Source organism: Indicator indicator, chromosome 6 (assembly GCF_027791375.1).
Source record: "Indicator indicator isolate 239-I01 chromosome 6, UM_Iind_1.1, whole genome shotgun sequence".
In the NCBI taxonomy this organism is placed as follows: Eukaryota; Metazoa; Chordata; class Aves; order Piciformes; family Indicatoridae; genus Indicator; species Indicator indicator.
In genome coordinates this window covers 5,829,423-5,851,139 of record NC_072015.1, presented here as the reverse complement: position 1 = coordinate 5,851,139, position 21,717 = coordinate 5,829,423, and the positions used below count along the sequence as shown (strand labels likewise).

The 21,717-nt window shown below is 36.1% G+C and overlaps 1 protein-coding gene across 1 annotated transcript in view; it reads right to left on the bottom strand.

Annotated features, from left to right (window-relative positions):
* RELCH (RAB11 binding and LisH domain, coiled-coil and HEAT repeat containing) overlaps positions 1–21,717 on the bottom strand; it is a 72,224-nt gene that overhangs the window by 22,019 nt on the left and 28,488 nt on the right. Inside the window, exons 6-16 of the mRNA XM_054381599.1 lie at positions 20,912–21,115; positions 20,727–20,818; positions 19,437–19,745; positions 14,979–15,054; positions 14,471–14,566; positions 8,429–8,541; positions 6,549–6,639; positions 3,632–3,703; positions 2,726–2,866; positions 1,699–1,863; positions 602–749 (exon numbers count right to left, since the gene is read on the bottom strand). Of these exons, the coding sequence (XP_054237574.1) occupies positions 602–749; positions 1,699–1,863; positions 2,726–2,866; positions 3,632–3,703; positions 6,549–6,639; positions 8,429–8,541; positions 14,471–14,566; positions 14,979–15,054; positions 19,437–19,745; positions 20,727–20,818; positions 20,912–21,115 (1,507 nt within the window). The remainder of the gene's footprint in view (positions 1–601; positions 750–1,698; positions 1,864–2,725; positions 2,867–3,631; positions 3,704–6,548; positions 6,640–8,428; positions 8,542–14,470; positions 14,567–14,978; positions 15,055–19,436; positions 19,746–20,726; positions 20,819–20,911; positions 21,116–21,717) is intronic.

Here is a 21,717-nt window from a genome sequence, read left to right as displayed (position 1 = left end):
AATCATTTTGCAAATATTCACTACTTACATATTTCTTCTGCATAAATAAGCTGATAGTTGTAATTAGCTATTTATCTGATAAGGGTTCATGTTGCACTGAATTCTTTCATAGGAATGAAGTAGGAGCAGAAGGAGGAAAAGAAGTAAAAAGATGCTTTTCCAAAAAGGAAGTAACGGAACATAGGCAAAAATCACGACAAAACAAATCTTCCTATGCTTGAATATGCTTTAAGAAACAATTAGTTGTATCTGTCAACACAGCAACATTAAAAAAAAATCACTACAGAAAGCAGAGGTTCCCTGGCTTTAGTTCTCTGTAGCTGCTATACATGAAAACACAATATAAGGGACAGTAGATTGGAAGCGAAAGCTTGATGACATGAACTTAAATCATTATTGTGCAGTATGTTGTAAAAATCTGACGTTTATACGTAGACTCGTAACATGTTTATGTAGCAACCTTAAATACACACAAATCCCATCTATATGCGGACTACGAACTACTTCCTGAAATACCTCCTTTTTCAGCCAATAGTGACTTGAGATTTGTCACTGAATTATACTTTGTAAAAATTCTGTGTGTCAGAAATTAATAATTTACCTTCTATTTGTGGTACTTCTCCCTGAAGTTTAGCCTTGCTTGTGAAAGGTGCGTTCTGTAGCACCAGCGCAAACAGTGAAGGAATCAGTGACTGCAGAGCAGACAGATACATGTGGAGCTTATGTTCATCCAAGCCATGTTCTCCTTCCTGAAATAAACAGGACATTTACTCGAAGTTTTTGGTTTGGACGATCTGTTGCTTAGGCATGTATTCTCTGGCAAGGGATCAACACATCTGTGATGAGCTTCTACACAGAGACGCTAGTTATAATTTATCCTAACCACAAGCTTACTTTTGTCACTGTCCAAATCCCCTTGTCATCCTTAAGTCACTTCTACTCAACAGAATCAAGCTACTCATGTCAGTGAACATACTGATATTCTGAAGGAACGTTTTCCACATATCTTGGAAATCTGACTCCCTGGTCTCAGAGACTGACGCATCTGAAAACTGAACAAACTAGTGGCTTGAATTCTGAAAACAAGCATCTTGGCTAAGTGTGTTAGATCATTACAAGATACTCTATTTTCCAGAACTTTCCAGGTAGCTACCAAAACAAGTGTGCAGAGAAAGTGGCTCATCATTGCAACTGACCTAATTAAACCATTAAATTTGACTTATTTTCTTCAATAAAAGTTGCAAACTACAGTATGTGGCATTACAAAAGAATTTAAAGTTATGGCTAATGTACTCAGAATAATAGAGATCATGCAGTCACAACCCCAAGCAAACATTTACTAAATTGCACCTTGATTATTGGGCTATAAAGGAAAATGTTGTTAAAGATGAGTATTTTTATTTTTTTTGCTTTTGGTGTTGTGTTTTGTTGGTTGGTTTGGGTGTGGGTTTTTTGTGGTATGTATTGTTTATTTTTTTTTTACTGTTGTTGTTGGTTGGTTTGGGCTTTTTCCTTCTTTTTTTTTTTTTTCTTCTCTCCTTCTTCCAAAGTGTGAGTTATGGAGTTACAACTAAAATCTCCAGAAAAATTTGCCCCTATAGAACATTAAATAATAATTATTTATTTTTATTTTTTTAGGTGTATATGTAATTAAGAGACAAAGAAAATTCTCCAGTATAGAAAGAGCTGAACACATACCCTGAGCAATTTTTCGATTTTATTAAGCAGTGTAGGTATAAGATGGAACTGTAGATTTCCCAGTTCTGTTGTCCAGGCAGCATAAGCAGGTAAAAACACCTGATGTGTTGCACTAACTACACGTTCTGAAGGGTCTCCTAAAGCTGAAAGCAGCAGTTCAAAGCCCTGGAAAAAGATAATAATGCATCTCATTATTTTCCTATAATTCATGCTAAAGTTTTCCACATGGAAGATGAAAATTAGAAAGATTAGAACCTATTTTTAAAACTCTACAACAATTAAAAAAACCAAACAAGGCAGTACTTGGAGACCTCTCAAGGTCCCACCACATCTAAAAAGTAAACAGTTCACTGGTTCTGACCAATGTTTCTCTACAGGCAGGTTCTCAGAATCAATACAAACATCTTCTACCACTCTGCCTTCAAACATTTGAAAAGAGGATTAGGAGTTCTTAACTTTCACTTATCAGAAGCATTATTAGACAGCATTAAGTTGAACTACAAGAAGGGTTTGTTGTAGTAGACAAATCTCTATTAGGAAGTGATGATATCAAATTGCCTAATAGTATCAGGTGGGCAATGGAATGGTATGTTTTGAAGATAAAATTATGAGAGAAGTTTCTATATAAGACTTAGACCTGAATTTCTAATGATACTTTTAAATATGTGTTTTCTTTTTGCTCTTGGTGATACAACAAAATCAGCTGTCTTGGTTTAAGGAGCGAGACAGGCTCTCTAACTCTTTTCAAAGTAGTTAAAGAAAAACTCCACACAGGATTGGATAGAAATACAGAATATTATTGGAAGTTTAAATGGAAGTGCTATTCATAAACTACATGCTACAGTGCCAAGCATATAACATACAAAGAAATCCATAGGCCATGGTTATCCAAGAACCTCCTTAGGCCAAATTTTCCCCAACTTCCACCAAACCAGGCCAAAATCCAGGCTTCAAATTATGCATCTCTCTATTAATGTAATAACTACTGCAGACATTTTATACATACAGAACCCAAACCAAATTATACCTGTTGATATTTGTCTGGATCATCAATATATCCCATGATGATGCCAAGGCTTTTGATCACAGCTTCTCGTACCAGATCTGCCTTATCTTCCATCAGCATTTGTTGCAGCATGGAAAGGACTAATGAACTACGAATTTCTTTCTGTTTGTAAACAGGAAAACACATTTCTAAAATTCAGTGAAACAAAGAAATGTGGGTTTCTATCCATTTTACAAATAGGTTGCACTTCTATTAGTGCTCACAAATTAAATCCCTTCCTCCAACCACAGATCCTTTTATATTAAGACATTAGTTTTCAGAAAAGAAAATGTATGAATATAAAAAGTCAGTAGCCTCACTGGAGAGAGTACATTGTCCTGCTAAGCACAGAACTCAGGTCCTTTAGTTTATATGGAACCAAAAGTAACTATCAGCAAAACACTACTATAGGCCTAGACTTAGGACAGTAGTAGTAATCACTGCATTGCTGAAGTGAAGAGGGGCTTTTATCTGGAATATTCTCCTCTTTCTCCGAAGTTTCAAATTGTAGTTCACCACTGATTTAATTTTGCTGCTGCATCTGACTGGCAGCAATTTTTATGTACCATTCCAGTATCTGAAGAACTCTACTACCAGGTGCCAATTATTTTAAAAGATATTATTTCCTTAATTGGTCCTAACATAGAGAACGTGAGAACATAGTGTTTATAAAGACATTTTAGAGCTACATTGACCCATATTCCCTTATAAGCTATCTCTTTCTTAATGTGATTTAATGAATCGCACATTTTTGAAGACCATGTGAATATCTATGCATTAACATACACACTTTAAACAATTTAAAAGAGTAAAGGATGTTTATCTTATGCAACAGAGTTTCACCTTGCTTTCACTAGCAAAGGATTTAATATCAGTATTAGTACTTACTGGAAGATAAGGTGCTAGTGCTCCACAGGATTCTGCTACCAATAGCCGCCTCTCTGGGTATTTGTGGTTTATCTGGTAAAGAGAAACAGAATGGTTGTTTGCTTTGCAGTAGCCAGTACTGATAATGCAGGAAGAATAAAATGCAGTGGAGTCCTCCTCCTCTTAGATAAACACTAACTGTGCCCACTGAAGTTGTATAAAGGTACTAAGCAGCCTCAAATTCTCACATGGAGGCATAAAGGCAAGGCAGATACAGCCTTCTCTTTGTCCCACAAAATACAGCTTGTAGTTAGAGAAGAATTGAAAAGCATATATGCAGTAAAAACAGGGGTGGAAAGCAACATATGGGGCGCAGAACTCTAAAGAATATGAGTAACTTCTGAGCGGGCTCATCATGAAATATTTTGTCTTCCTCTAAGAATGACAAAAGTGCCCTCTAGTGCTCTGAGCCAACCAGTGTAGCATAGCTGCCAGGGTCTTGCTGAGCAGTCAAGGGCAAATGACACATGTATTAAAACAAAAAGCACTATCATGCTTTTGAAGTTCTCCTATCAAGCCCAGCTTAAACATGTCAAATCTCCAAAATGTAACAAAGCTCCTGTATCCAAGAACCTCTTGATTGTGTGCTACCTCACCTTTTCACAGAATCACAGAATGGTTTGACTTGGAAGGGACCTTGAAGATCACCTAGCTACAATCCCCCTGCCATGGGCAGGGACACCTCCCACTGGACCAGGTTGCTGAAAGCCTCATCCAGACTGGTCTTGAACACTTCCGGGGATGAAGTGTGCACAACTTCTCTGCACAACCCACTCCAGTGTCTCACCACCCTTACTGTAAAGATTGGTCTTCAGTGAGCTCAGGAGGGATCCTATGTGCATGTATAAATATCTGTACCTATCTACAGAAAGGTAAAGAACACAGAGATGCCCCATGAAAGGACAAGAAGAAATGAAACACAGGAACTTCTGTTTCACTGAGAGGATGGCCAAACCTTGGAACACATTGCCCAGAGATACTATGGAGCCTTTACCCTTGGACACTTTCAAAACCAGACTGGACTACCTGCTATGGCTGACCTTGTTTTAAGGAGGGGGCTTGCACTACAGGGTATTCGAAGGTCCCTTTCAACCCCAGCCATTCTGTGATTTTCTCAATTCTGCTGCTTGGGAGAAACTACAGATGAAGATACAGTAATAAATCATCTCTGGGCAGTTTCTTATCTTGACTTTATTTCCACAGCACACTCAACAACGGTACCTAACCACTGATTCAGTTAGTATTGACGTCTTCAACTTTCTCATGGTTTTGATCTGAAACCACCAAGAACTCTCTCCAGAGTGAAATGTAGCAAAGACTTACAAAGAGACTTAAATGAACAAACCACAAGCATCAGGACTAAACTGTCTCAAGCATAGGAAAAATTTCTTTGAATGTGTCTATCATTATTTTGCATTCATATGTCAGTAGGGCACTTGTAGCATTTTTTTTTTTGTAAGTATGCAGATTTCATAGATGAGACACACTATGGGCATGCAACAGGCTGCTAAAGATCTTTGACTTGCATGCCAGATTTCCAAATGAAAATTCCCTACAGGTAACAGAGACTTTGCCTGCTGGAGCGCTGCTTATCTGAGGGAAATAGCACAGACTAGTTTCAAGCTGTTTATGAGGGCTGGCAATGCAATACCATTGGTACTGCAAAGACATAAGGACACACTGGAGGCAATTCAAATATCTGCAAGGTCTGTGGTCAGATAAGATTATTAGATCTTCAAAACTTAAACATAAATGTAAAATGTTTATTACCATTTTTTTCCCTTTTGTGTTTAATAAGCAGTAGTACAAGTCTGGAAGCCAATTCACTGGTCACTAGTTTGAAGGGACCTTTTAGTGTTTGCAGAACCTTCATCTAAATTCAGATGAGCAAGCTACCAAATTCTACCAGTGAAGAGCACATAGAAACATCACAAAGACTAGTCTAATAACTCTTGAAAAATGCTGAGTCTTCTGAGGGCCCAGTACTCAGCATCTGTAAATAGATTTTGGTTGGAGACCAACTGCATGAACGCTTTCATGATTAAAGCATCTACTGAGAAAATGTAGAAAACGATGTTTATTCTACAAACTCAATGAGGTTCTCTGACAAACTGCCAGCTGAAAAGAATGACCTGGTTTCAGTACCGCAAACAAAGTCTGGCAAATTGCATTAAATAAATGCATGATGACATATGGCTTGGCAGCCTGTTATCTGTACTGCATCAGCAATTAGCAAGAAACCAGTATGAGGTTGGGCTCTTACTGAAGTGAGACTTTTTAAACAGTTAACATTTTATGAGGACTAGGAAAACAAAAGACCACTGTGATTCTAGAAGTCACATGTAAACTTCAGCTGATCTTACAGGTCCTCTCGACAGGGGACTTATTTCTGCATATTTTGATATTTAAGTTTCTGTTAATTTAGACTAGTTCATGTGTGGACACCACTCCACAGACTTACTGCAATTTAAAAAAAAAAAAGAAAAAGAAAAAGTCAGTGAATAAAATCTTCAAATGAAAATGGATTTTCAGTAGCCTGGAAATTACAGTACAAATTATAAAGGCACCTACCTGGTAATAGTTAGGCACAACTGATGATGAACATGTGCCTATCTACATTTCAATGTTAACAAAAAATGGAAGTTAACTAGAACCTCCAGATAGTCTTGACACATTTTCTGCTTCTGAGTTCTTTTTAATGTTACTATGTAAAAGTATAAATAATGAGGACAAAGAACATGCAAATATCTTTCTGAAAAATATTTTGAATGGCCATTTATTGAAAAATATGACTAAAACAACCTCTCTCTCAAACAAAACTCAACCTGTATCAATTTGCAACTGATTTTCCAGCTTAAAGTACAAAATAATCAATTACCTGTTCCCAACACTGGGGTAAAAGCTCAGCTTCTACACGTGTTGGTCCAACATGTCGAGCAAATGCCACACACCCAGTCAGTATCATCTGTCTGAAAACATAAAGGTTTCATCTATTAGAAAGTAAAGTTCTATAATACATATAGAAAACATTTTTTAAGTTTGGAAAAACAGATGCTGTCAAGCAACAGATAGATCTCTACAATCAAGATTTCACACCACACACACTGACTTAAAGGCTAAATCTTAAACTGAAAGCCACTAATTGCAGGACTCGGACTTGATGACCTTTGAAGGACCCTTTTAACCCTAACTATTCTATAAAACTCTACCTTGTTTTCTATTTAATATACCTTTTCTAGAAACCTGCAGACCCCAAAGTCCATGAACCAGAGCCTGAGAACATTTGATTTGGTAATCTGATTCCTTAATATCCGATATTGGGAATCTCTGATTAAATCTCTCATTTAACAATTATTACTGAATATTAAAAATTCGTCATGTAGTAAAAGGATCTAAATTACTTCACACTATCATACTATTGGTATTTTAGTCAAGTACACATACAGTTTTTATTTAGAGATTTAATGAACTTTATTCAAAGTGAGTAACTTAATTATTTTATCACATGGTTTTGCAACATTGTGACATCCAAGTCACTGTCACCTCTTTCAAACTACTGGACCTAACTCTTGTCAGAAATCACCAAAAGCCCATTATAGAAGGGAAGCAATTAATCAATCAGTAGTAGCGATGAACACCTGAGTAACTTGCATTTATATTCTTCAATTTTTAACTCCTCCAAGTTGTTGCTGTTGTTCCACAAATTTCGTAGGCACAGAGATTCATAGAACAGTGAAAATGGATTTCGATGTTTCAGAAGCAGATTTCTAATGAATCTAAAGTAGGACAAGGACTGCATTTCTTTGTAATTTCAACCTGCAAGGTGCCATTATGCTATAAATTTGGGGTTTAATTTATGGATTTTTTTTTTAACCTCCAAAGCAATCTCTTTCAATTGTGTCTCACTTAAAAATTTTGCCATGGAAACAATTTAGAACACTCCAGTTTCAGAGAATCTTCAAAAGAAAAAGGCTTTCCTTCCATTTCATAAAGGGTATTTTGTCTGAAGACAGACTAGAGCCACAACAGATACAGACACTTTACAAAATGCTTCTGATGAAAATAATGGAAAAGCTACAGAACAAATCTGAAAAAACCTTCCACAGTTAGAGAAGGAAAAATATCAGCTAGGGTACTGTCTTTCAATCTTAAGGATATTCTTATTGAATCTGGTATGAAGTCAGGTTTCCTGAATGCTATGGAAGAACTAAATTTATACAACAATACATAAAACATACTTCTTTTCAAAGTCTTAACCAAAATAAAACAAAGCTCTTAACACTTGTCACAACTAAATCACTGCTTCAGTCTTCTGAATTTTTTATTGCTAAAATAGTACTGAAGCATAAGTTGGGAGAGTACTATGTTCTCAGGGTATTTTCCCCAACTAAACATAGTTAACTTAAGAACATATAGATCACTAAGATACATGAAGACAGAGGTTTAAAAAAAGCTGTTTTGATGTCTACGTCAACCACTGCTTAAGAATTATGATCTTAAAAGTAATTTTAACAAAGTTTGTCAGATCCCCTTTCAATAAAAGAGGAACTGAAATGTTACACTGCAGCTTACCAAGTCTATTCTTACACTTCACTAATGAGATAGTACGATCATGGAAATCGCTGAGGTCCACATAAATTTGCTGACACTATACCAGCAAAGTATCAGCTTAAGTGAAACTTGACTAAAATCATCCAATAATATCTAGTTTCTACCAGTTCTGCTTCTTTGTCCCACAACACACAAACGCAAACACACCTTTGCTCATCATCCGGTCGTTTGATCAAATTGAACAGTATGTGTAGAAGCTGATCTCTCTCTTTGGGTTCAGGATGGAGGCAGGCTGTACACAGTATGAGTGGGATCAATTCCTAAAAAGTTGTGGGTAGGGGAAAACCAAACAAAGTAAAAACACTTTGGGCATATATTCATAAATGGCAAAAGAAACTAAGAAGATAAATCTAGCCACATAACATCAAAACAGTTGGAGAAGATGCTTTAGAATCTTGATCTCTTAAGTGACCTGAAAAAAGTGAAAGTCTACAAAAGTTAGAAATGTTTTCCTGCTAGGAAAGATCAGGGGAGAATCAGTACATAAAATCAAAACCTCTGCAAAGATTATGATTAAGAAATACAGGTCACCTGTAACCAGAATTAGAGGTCAATGACAGTTTAAATTGTCTTCAGTACCTACTGAACCGAAACAAACTCCACAGATATCTATGCAACAAAGCTGTGAAAAAAGTTATTGCTGATGCATCAGAGCTGAAAGACTAAAGTTTCCAATTAAACATGCAGTTTAGTGCACAAGTTAGAATAAACAGTGAGAAACACACAATGGTAAAGGTGACTCCAGAGAGATACTCTCTTTTGTGATGAGTGAAAACTATAAGATTTTAAATGATTGTTGATATTTTTTTCAATATAGAGGCAATATCTGAAGCTGAATTTTCTTTTTATAGCAATTCAATTCCTTTAAGGAACAAACTAGCAAGAAACTACTGTGTAAAACATTAACTGAAGAAAATAGAAGGCTGTTCACAATAGTGAAGACTTTCTCCTTTCTAAATATGCCTTCAAAACTCACGGTATTCATTCCCAGAAAAAGCCCAAATCGTTCTAAACACAAACTGGAAGTCCCCTTCCTTGACCTTGCTGACATGAGCCTTCACTCTAAGCAAATTTGGAAGCCACATAATTTCTAGAAGTGATTTAATATTTCTGTCTTGAAGACAGAGATATCACACTGAGAGGTCAGGGCTAAAAAAAAAAACAAAACAGATGAAACCTAGGTGCCTTTAGAGAAAACATGGCCAAGTGATAGGGAGACTCTCCCACCTGCTGCATACTTTTGAGCCACTTTCAGCAGACAAGCTTTTTGTGAATTAATAAACTGTGAAAAGAGGATGACAAGGGAGAACACTCCTGAAGTTTCTAGTAAAGATTATACAAACCCTGGAAAAAGCTATATTATTCGTAATAAATTATCTTGTCTGCAAGAAAAAATTACCACCTCCACTCTAAGTGACCTATTCATGATGGTCTTGTGAGCAAGCCTGTTGAACTAAAAGGGACATGTGAAAACAAGATGGAAGACATTCTCAACAGCTCAAGCTAACTGGTATCACATATGTAAACCATAACGTAAAACCGTTTCTTCTACATATTAAAAGTATTTTTAAATGGTAGAAGTATAAAAATAAAAAATATTAATGCTTTTTAAAATGTATCCCATGGGAAGCATCTGTCAATCTTGCTGACAATTTTCTTACAAGGTAGTAGGAATTTTACATCTCTGTTGTTGCCTTCACTATAATTTTTAAGTTAATATTCTGAAAAAAGTCTTCTACATGTTAGTTTCCCTCATTAATTAGTGTCTTGCTTGAAGCATTCATAAGCAAAAAAATTTTCTCAATGAATCATTTACTTACTGTTAAATGCAAGATTGGTTACTTCAATAGCTTAGGATAGTCATCTTTTTTTATTATTTCAAATACTAATATAATAATATGGCTAACAGGTGACAAAATAATATATAAACCAGAATGACATTAGGATGGATTTTGCAAATATCATTATTTTTTGGGGGGAGGGACTTTTTAGGATATCAGGTAGTGATAGGACTAGGGAGAATGGAATAAAGCTGGAAGTGGGGAGATTCAGGCTGGATGTGAGGAAGAAGTTCTTCCCCATGAGAGTGGTGAGAGCCTGGAATGGGTTGTCCAGGGAGGTGGTTGGGGCCCCATCCCTGGAGGTGTTTAAGGCCAGGCTGGATGAGGCTCTGGCCAGCCTGATGTAGTGTGAGGTGTCCCTGCCCATGGCAGGGGGGTTGGAACTGGCTGATCCTTGTGGTCCCTTCCAACCCTGACTGATTCTATGATTCTATGAAATATGTCTCTTTCAGCCTTCTCCAATAGTCAATGCTTACGCTGTGAACCAATGCTATGTTAAAATTCTTCTATAGCATCTGACAACCAGTAAATAAAGTAAAATAAGATTATCTGCAGGAATTGCAGTAGCTGCAGGTACTACTGACATGGAGTCTCTTGCACAAAGATTTGAAGTTCTGAACTAATCCTTTTAGCTTTAAAATGAAAAAAATAGTTAATTACAGAATTAATCCATGACTCAGAACTTTGTGCTACTCATCTATCTTATTCATGTTAAAATTACAACTCTAATTACATTTCATGGGATAAGACTATTATTCCAGGATTCAAATTATGCCTCTCACAGACGCAACGGAATACTTTTACAGAAGAATCAAGGCAGACACACATGTGAAAAAATCCTTTTACTTCTTTTTTTGTATCTACTGTTTATTTGGAAACTTGCACATAGAATCACTGTGACAGAACTAGTAACAACTGGCATAAACCTAAATCCATAAACATTAAAATTCAACTCCTTGCATCATGAATTGTTATGTTAAAGACATGGTGTTAAAATTCAGACCAGACAGTGGACACTGTAAGATTGTGTCATTTCCCTCTAAGAAAACTGCACTAGCCCTTCATATTCTGAGAACAGAACTAAAGGACCTCAACAGAAAATGGTTATGTCTTTCTTTCATGTGTGTGGACACAACTGCACCCCCAAACAAAAAAAATACCCCAGACTATTGTAGGTTAGGGATTACCTGTCCTACCATAAATTCCTCCAGAGGACGAGAGAGCCCCAAGGGAAGGACACAGGATACTGTAATCTGTTATTCTATTCCCTTTTCCTGTATCTCTGTATATAAGGAGCAGACCTTCCAGTCATTGCTCTCTCTCTCTGCTCTGGGTGTGTGACTGCTGCTATTGCTTTTTGTCTGTGTCACAGTGAGTCCTTGCTAAGTTTGCATAAGAAAAATGCAAGTTACAGAAACTAAGCCTGGAATAATAGATGACATGAAAAGTATAAATCATTAAGGAAAAATGTTTCTTGATTAAGAACATGAGTTAATAAGATCCTTCTATTAAGTCAAGAGGTTCACTCTGGCCCAAACTCTGCTAAAGGACAAACAAGGTTACACCTGGTAACTGAAAAAAAAAATAATTTTCTACATCTTATAGAGGGTGAGAAATCATTATCACACTGCTTAAGATTTAGGATTGCATGATTTAAAGGATTGCTTTTCTCTAATTACAATTTAGTCAAAAGAATCTTGTTATGGTATGACTCTTGACAAGCACAAGGTGGCTGACTTCATTATTTTTTTAAATCTTAAATGTGTTTTAGTGTTAAGTGCCAAAAACACAATTAAAGAAGCAGATTCCATTGCAGATTAAATTTTATGAACTCAAGCTGCACATCTGCAAGATCACAGACTGCAAACCTAGCCAAAGAGCTTTTTTTTTGGAAAACATCTTTCAGCATTTTGTTGCCATTCATTCCAATCACTATTTGGCTTCCATATCCCTGTCATTTGTGAGTGTATTCACAAACAAACCTAAACATTGATAAACCTTTTCAAGCAGTTAAGATAATCTAGGCACTTGTGATTAAAAAAAATTAATTTTTCATGTTGACACATGGAATTTTAAAGACTACAAATTGCTTTCAGGCAATTTTCGTATATATGCATTATTGATTTTACACAGTTGACCTGCTCTTTTAGAAATTCAAATGACCTCCTCAGCCACCCTACGTCAATAGCATATTTTTGTTTCTTTCTTATCGTCCATCAAAACCTAAACTACAGACATTGAAGAACAATTAAATCTGCATTAATACACAAAAATAACATAACTTCAGAAATGCATCAGGCATTCTGACACTAACTAGTCCCTCAGATGTTAACTGTAACATTTACTGGACCACTTATTACCGAGTCAAGCAGGCTGCCACTGACCTTAAGAGGGATAAAAGCATTGGTGAAATGGCTCTTGAATCACTGATGAAGGACAATACCTATTGAGAGATTGCCAACTTCCACAAACTCAATTTCTTCAAAATGAAAATATATAGCACAACATTTTCAGCTTAAGATTTCGCAACCAATATCAACATGATGGATGCTTAAGACAGGTACTTGAGGAAGTCATTACAAAATTATGTTTAATTCTCAAGTCTAACACACTGACAGTGTAAGATCTTGAAGACTACCACTGTATCTTTTCAGAGCAGATTGGTGATTCACTTCTCATTATAACCTGAAGTTCTAATGTTATCTTTCTTGAATTAGTGATCTTTTGGCACATTTTTACATCATTTCTCTGTAAATTGTGCTAAGACTCTCTTATGATAAGGTTGCTTTCAAACATGACCCAAAGTTGAAGAGAGCCTAGTTCTTAGGTTATTAATAAATATTAACAGATGGTCCACCCAACTTTTCATTCAAATTCCATGCCTACATCTGAAAGAACATTACAATAGATACAGCAATGGGTGGTAACTGAAAGAAGCTATTTTTAAAAGCAAATTTCAGTTCTTGGAACATTAAGCATCCTATGCATTCCAATTATACAATTCTCACTTGAAGGTTTTTTCAACAGGTGATTCATTTAAGATAAAAATATATGTAATCAAATTTAACTTCAACTATAAAACAAAGTAAGTAGCAACTCGCCTAAAAGGTCACAAAAACACTCAAATACATTACACACATTATGCTACAAGCTGTGAAAAGAAGCCAAAATACCACATCCTGCCAAGCAGAGGGAAGGAAAGGAAGGTAAGAAATCAGAAATTAAGCACTGATCCAGGAACAGTCACAGAATTATTCCAATAGACTCTTAACAGAATCCTTTCTTGAGCACTCAGTCAACATCTCCATCCCCTCAGAAAAAAACAACCAACCAACCTTTTATAAAGTTTGAGACTTGCAAAACATGGAACTTTTCCATCTCACCATTTCAACTACTGGTAATTGCTCAAATGTTCTAAAATTTTAAATTATAGGATCAGTACAAATTTCTTAGGAATTTTTCAAAGCCTTAAAATGAATTTAATGCAAAACACACTACAAAATCTACCATACTGTAGGTCCCCTCAACCAGGACAAACTTACTGCAACTGTGCTACTTCAAACCCTTTAGCTCAGTGTCAACTTTAAAGCTGTTACATTTGTTTGATACATTTTCATATTTCTATTTTTCACACAAGCAATAATGTGCAATATTTACAACAAGATAATACAAAGCCAGTCTCTTTTTTTCGATCTACAATCGTAAGTCTTTTCTACACAATATAGTATGGATGATTATGCTAAACACCATCCTCATTTACATTCAAAATAAATACTGCATTTTCCTAAGTTTATTTAGCTTATTTTTAAATTTGAGAACATATAAGCAAGATTGCTATTACTCTTTATGAAAGGATGTTTTTGATGAACTTTATCTTGGCTAATGCATGCAGCTTCTAGAAAAAGATGATAAATTTTTTATTCAATACATAGTACTGCAGAAGAACCTGAACATAAATCCTTAGTAAAACTACTAATAGATAAAATAAACCAAACATAAAGTTTGAACTTATATCCTCTGGTCTTTACAAAACACTTTAACCATGATCTCTAAACAAACCAACCAACCACTTTTGTGCTACCACAAGCCGATGGACCTACAGTAACAGTTAGTCTTGCTGAATGCTAGTGGGTGCCTTAAGTAAAGGGATAAATATTAGGATACCATGCAGGTTGCATGAACTCACCTGACAGAGGTGTAAAACCATTTTCTAGGAGGAGAGATGCATGCATGAAAGTAAGAATATGATTGCAAGTAACGCACTTTGATGAAATTAGACACAACATCTTCAATATTAAAAAGAAAACATTCTGATAAAAATAAAAAGTAGAATTCCAGGGTTCCTCACCTCTCGCTTTGCAAGCAGCACGTTAGGAACAATATGAGGCAGGCAGCGTCCCAACATTAACATGACACTTTTTTCACTGTCTGCAATTCGAGACACCTGGAAAACCAAGTGGTTTGTTTATTGCTTTGTTTGTTTGTTTTACTGAAGCACAGGAACAGAAAAGGTCCTTTTCAAAGGAAATACAACAATTGCAGTAGGCTGTTCACTTACCAGAAAACATTTTCTTTCCTCACACACTAAGCCTTACGTTTTTGATCTGGCAGCTGACTTCAAAAGCATGAATCCACTTGTCCAGACTCTAAACTTCTCAGTAATTCTGCATCTATCACCACGTTTCAGATTTAAGCCAAAATCTGAAAGCATATCCTTATTTCTTAAGTTTCATGCACATAAATTTATCTCTCCGTACATGCTAGTAAGTATTGTTCAAAAGCAATTATTGCCTCTTTAACTATTGCTGCCATGCAGAACAAAGAGTCTACTAGTTTATGTCAACTGGGAAATATACCTCTGATCCCAAACGGCTGTCTGCTGACATCCGACAGAAAGACAGTAGTGCCTGATGGAAAGCTGGTGACAATTTCCTGAAATATTGTCAAAAAGGGAAGGGGGGAAAAGAAAGAATCCATCAGAAAGGTGACTGAGCACGTCCTTTCATTCTGACTCAAACAGTTAAGCAAAATGGTATTCAGAAAGTAGGTTTTAAGTGAAGCATACTACAGAAGTTTTTATTTTAAATAATCTTTGCTTTTTAGGGTGTTTCGGCTGTAGCAATAAAATAATTGGATGTCCTAATTAAGAAATACATTTTAGTACTGAAATATGCAATATCCTTTGAACTGCATAGATAAAAATAGGACTAAAGTAGAAGAAAAGGAAGCTTTAGCAATACAAGAGGAAGCATACAATTATGCAAACTAGGGGGTATGGGCGGAAATCACAAGAAACAGTATTTTTGCTTAATGTTCTGATTCTGCATGTTGCATAAAAACATATGAGTAGACACTTACAACTTCAGGATTAAACAGAGATTGCCCAGCTGCCACTCTGGGATATAAAAGCTGGATGCAAACGCATGCTGAGAATCTCAAAATTCACCTTAAATGTCTCTCTAATCCCTAAGGTAGATGTGTATCTACGAGCCAACACAGCTGAGCTCCTCAAAGCCTTAAGCATACACATAGAATCCTGATAAGAGTCTCAAAATGACCTTGTGTGAGGAGGGTCATTTGGCAGAAATATTCTCAGAAACCAATTACTGGACTGATCACCACATAAAACAGGCAACCATCATCTTCAGTGGCATCCCATTTGTCGCAGTAACAACCCCCTCTGCCTTATTTGAGGCCTGTATTTAGATGCTAATCTAATTGACTGCCACATCCACTATGCTTCCAAGACATGCACAAAACCCATTCCACTCTGTGTCATCATAACGTCATTAGAGGATTCAAACAGCATTTCATGATTTTAAGGAATGGGAATTGCTTCTTCCCTTCAATGGAAAGTGGTATCACCTTACAAGTCAAAATTCTGTTTTGGATACAAAGTCTAATGGACATGCAACTGCATGCATGGACACATTTTTATCTAATAGATTGAAACATCACACTACTTACAGTAAACACACAATCATTCACCATTTTCTGACCAAAAAAGGCATATTAAAAAATCTGAGTTGCTACTATCCAGGAGGATATGGACAAATACACCAGACTAGTTTTCCTTCTCTGACTATTTAAAAATGTGACATATAAGAAATCACGTTTATTACTTTAAATCAGCTTTCTTTCTTGACAGTATGGGTTTTTACAACATATTTTTAAATTTCAATGAAATGTTTGCTTTAATTCCAATCGGCCTGGTTTTATCCAAGAGTTCACTTTTCATAAGTTACTAAACAACTCAGCTGGTAGTAAGTTGAAAAGGATCTCTGTTTAAAAATATGTTAGTCCTTCTTTTGTAAAAGTATTCTTGAGTGACAGATTTACAGGCTCTACTCAAAGCTTTAAGGATTATTTACACTGGGAGAACAGGAGCAAGTGTTGCAAAGCACCAACTTAACACTGAGTGGCAAGGCCTTGGCCAACCCTTTGCCCTGTCTGTCCTGCACCACAGTGTTTACTCTGCAGAACAGTAGAGCCCTCCCCATTTGAAACCTTAATTAAAATCCTACATAAGGTCAAAGTTCCATGCCTCTTTTGCAGAGACTGAAAACAAAGTATGACAGTATACCACTGACTTTCCCTGTGGGTTAATTAGCAGCAAGCTCTGGGCAGCATGCATCCCATTACAATTGCTGGCTATATTTAGAGTCAAGGAAGCTGCTCCTTCATGAAGTCTAATAAAATCTTTGATGGATAGACTGGACAGAAATGATGTCAGACTGACACCTCCTGCACACAAGTCAGTGGTATGTCTTTTCAAGGGCCAGCAGACTCCAGTAGTGAAGATGCTAAAATACAACAAAGTATAATGAATCCAACACCTAAGCACTGCTATTCTATTTCTTAAAAGGAGACAAAAGAGTCAATTTACTGGAAAAGTCAGGAGTGACTGCTACATACAGAAAACACCTTGTATTTGATGCAAGCTACCAAACACCTAAAGTGAGTTGAATAAATACATATGGTGCAGTCTATTTAAACTGCTGCTAGGGCTTCCTGCTGCAATCTGTTAGACAAGGCGTTTTTCCAATGATGGCCATGTCCTCATTTGCAGGCATACATGCACAGCTGCTCCTAGTTCAGTCACACAAAGCAGGCTCACTTGATCTTCTATCCTCCCTTCCCATCTGGGCAAGAGTCATGCCAAGAAGCCATTCTCTAGCTACAGTAGTAAAAATTCTGCCTTTCAAGCTAGATGAATACATTCTGAATAAATTGTAGTAATTGTCATCTACAAATAATTACCCCTGGGCTGAAATGAGTATCCTGCACTTCTATTGTGCTGCTCACACAGATCTCAAAATACACAACATATAACATACTTTTAAATGAAAAAATTTACTATATCATTACAAATTCAGTGCATAATCCAGGAACACAATTTAGTGATACAGCTCTACAAAACACTATCAAATATGGTTTCCTTTGACTCTTCACTGACATGTTAAACCCCAAACTCAGTGCAAAAATAGCTACACACTAATCATGCATTACTTATTTCTGCAGTGAACTGTGTTTCAGGGGACTTCTGAAGTAAATTCAATGGGGATTCAACTACTTTTCAAATTCACATGCAGCCGTATGTAAAAGAGCTGTGAGCAGCAAAATCAATCCTGTTTTTCTAGAGACTACTGTCACAAACCACACTGGAGATACTCATAGTTCCTTCCTCACTCAGTGATTTCATCCTATTTTGATATCCATTCTCACTACCCCAACCCATAAATCTAACATTCATGCACTTATTGCCTCCCAGCATTCCCAATTTCTCTGAGCAAAAAGAAGCTGGCAGCAAGTCACAGAGGAAATTAGGTAGACAAGTTTATAGCAATTGATGTACAAGAGCTATAAGTTTTGCTCATTACATAGTATAGATATTCAGCTAGGTTAGGAAAGAAATTAAAAGAAAAAATCTGGAAAATTTAAATGGAAGCATTGGAAATCTTTCAGAAAAATCTAAGTCCAAATTTATTCTCCCATTAGATACTCCCATTAGAAGAGATTTGTATTAAGACTATAAGGTACTGTATTCATTAATCCTCTTGTTCAATTATAAAGTTGAGAGACCACTGAAAAAGTGCCTGTGGCCCTATGACTTAGTACAAGAAGTTCAGGAAATCCAAAGGAAACAGGATACTTAGGGTATGCAAGAAATGTTAATTACTAGCAGGAGTAGAAATTCTGGTTTTTCTTCTTCTTCCCCCTCACATCTTGTATTAATTTTACAACTGTACAGAATAACACACAGATTTCTATATGGTGTTTTCAGATGAAAAATAATTCTAGAAACATAATGCTGTATCAACACCAGCAAGAGAACTGCCAAAATACAAAGCAAATGGCTACCAGCTCCCATAGGAATAGCAACGCTAAGACCATAGGTGAGCTCCTCAACTATCTATGTCTACAAAGGTAATTTTAGAAGTTGTACATACCCTCAATAAGGTTTGTGGTCTGTGTTATTCCTAATGGCTACACAGTGGTTTGTCTGTTACTTAATGAACATGTCACTTCCCCTCTTTACTCTAATGATTAAAATCTGCATGGGTTTGAGAGGTGTTCTCAAGAACACCCAGCCACAAACTCCTCAGCCACCATGTAACAACACAGCATGAATACCCTATTTTGACTAAAAGATCATATTAACCCAGTGAAGACTTATCCTAAATTCAAAGCTCAAGAAGCAGAATGGTAGTGAATATTCTGATTATTAAAACAAAAATTAAAACAAAAAAAAAAACCTAAAACAAACAAACAACAACAAAAAAAAACCCAACAACAACAAACAAACTAAACAAACAAACAAACACCAAAACACTAAAACCCCACAAAAACAAACCTACAGCTCTCAGAGTATTAAGAGAATTTATACACACCTACATAGGAAAAACCTCCAAAGCACTCTTCTAGCAGAAGAGATTGCATTATGAAATTAAACTTGAAAAGATAATGGAAATATCCTATCTTCCCATTCAACTCTTTGATTTTAGTGTGTTTCTTGGGCTTATTTTTTTTTTCCTAAAACCAGTCCTCTTTCTAGCAATAAGTAGGAGGTGAAATCCTTAGATTTAATACTATGAATGTGGGTTTCTTAAATGTAATCTGTCCTTAAACAATTACAAATATAAAAATACCAGCACCATACCCTAAAGCTAAGTCTCCTACAGTTAAGTCTTTTATTTGCATTCAAAACACAAATTGATCTGTGAATTCTGCATAATTTTACTATTAGGAAAAAAATCTATCAACTTAGCAAGGATGTTTAATTAAAGCATTCCAGTTTAAAACTTGTCACTAACCTATTCGGCTTATCAAAGTGTACTGCAGCTTTAGTTGATGGAGCGCAAGAGGATAGTTTCTCTATTTCTTTATGGGGCACTGAATTTAGCAGATCATCTTTACAAGTCCTTGAATCCACTTCAGCTGATAACGAAAGGCTTGTCTCCTCAGTATTTCCATGTTTATTGTCATTCTCAGAGCTCTTGATATCCAAGTACCGTCCATTGTCCTCTGAGACCGTGAGAGGCACTTGTTTTAAAGAAGGTTGGGGAGCTACACCATAAACTGTTGACACAGCAAAGTTTTCATTCTTGAGAATATCTATTTCACTAAAAAAAAAAAAAGAAAAGGATAAAACATTTTTTGCAGTTTTCATGAGAATTACAGAATCACAAGACTGAAGCAGAGAAACAAGGACAACACACTGAAGAGCTCCCTTTTCAGCTCCAGTATGTTCGAAAATTCTTTTAGAAGAAAGAACTTAAATCACACAAGCTGTTCAAATCAGTGCTAGCTTAAGGGTGTTCTTTAGTCAATAATTAATAGCAGGAAAAATGCTGCACTTGAAGTGAATCAATGAAATAAAATGAACAATAATAGTGTTGCCTGCTTCTGGCTGAAGTTTAAGCATCAAGACAAAAATCATCAGGAGACAGAACTCTTATTTGTGATGCAAAACTTGCAATACTAGGTGAATTAATATGTAGTATCCCATCTGGCTTGAAATGGTACCTACACAAGCTAATAAAACCACTTCAAAATTATGTACTTGTCCATATCAACGTTGCATCTCTTCAAGAGGAATGGTATCTTATAGCTTACAGAATCACATTTTGACCCAACTTTTTTTGTTGTTAAAGATACTGCTATTTCTCCTAGTCATGCTCTATAGAAAGTAAAACTGTGTTGAAATTATTAAAAGTTATTAAAGCAAATATCTTTCAAACTGTGTTTGCAAGCTGTAAACACCATAGTGCAAAGAAATGAAATAAAGCTGAGGAGAAAACCTACCCAAAACACATCAGAACGTATCCTGTTTTCAAAGAAGTACATAAGTAAGTTGCACTGAAAGATCGAAACTGGTAAAATTAAATGATGTAAGTAATAAAAGAGAAAATAGTCAGTCTGAAATCTCTTCCTTTTTCTAAATCAAATACTACATATTAAAAAGGAAAGACTGCCCTGCTCTGAAGCACTCCTATGAATTTTATAAATGTAAGTTGTATGTTTTTATGTATGTGCTAGAAAAACGTTGAGAAGTTATTTCAGCATTTACCAGCAGTTGAGCAGATATCAAGATAAGTACATACCTCTCAAGTCTTTGGATTTGTTCCATCAAAGACCATTTCTCATTGTTTAACACACTAATTTGATCTTCTAACTTTTGCACTATTAAACATTGCTAAATACAAGATAGAAACAAAAGAGTTTAGTACAACGAAGTCAAGCACTACTGCAAAAAAAGCTGAAGCGTTTATTCTGTACAATCTCTTACTTCTATTGACTGTGGTGTTGTTTCAAATACAGGGACGCTCCCAAGTACAGGAGTAGCAGCCTCTAATTCATCATCTTCCACACCAACTGACACATCCACTACATCTCTTGCAGTAACATGATGGTTTCCAAAGTCACGGTAGAGTTGTAACAGGTCAGGAGGTTTTGGAATGTTCAATCCTACATCATCCCAAAGTTCAAAATCCTTCAAAGGAATGAAATAGAGCATACAATATATTTCTGTTTCTTTCTCTTCCTCATTTGACTGCAAGTCATACAACAACAACAAAAAATCATATTAAGACTGCACTGTAGTTAAGGAGACGAAAGCTTAAATCAATAGAGCAAGGCACAAAAGCAGAAAAAAGATCCATATCATGATCCGAAGCAGCTTCACCCTCAAGGCAGCCCTAGGTAATGTACTAAAGAGAGGAGCTTCCAAAACCACATAGATCACATTTATAGTTTTTCTAGGACTGAACACTTTTTTGAATCAGATATAACATTGATCAAATTCTAGCAGGAAATCAGTGCAGTAAATAGAAGAGGGAACACTTTGTTCCCATCTCATTGACAAGAGCCAGTGTAATTTTTCCAGAGGCAGACAGTCAGGCAGCTCTGTAGGTGACTGACAGACAGAGTGCATGTTCTCAGTGAAATATGGACATAATTGTCCTAATTGTATAGAAGTGTAGCCAGTACTAGGACCTTCTCTCTCAAACCATCACTACATGTCCTTCTTTTCTCATTGACACATGATCCTATTATTGCAGAATTGTTCCATGACCTTGTATCTAAACTAAGCAT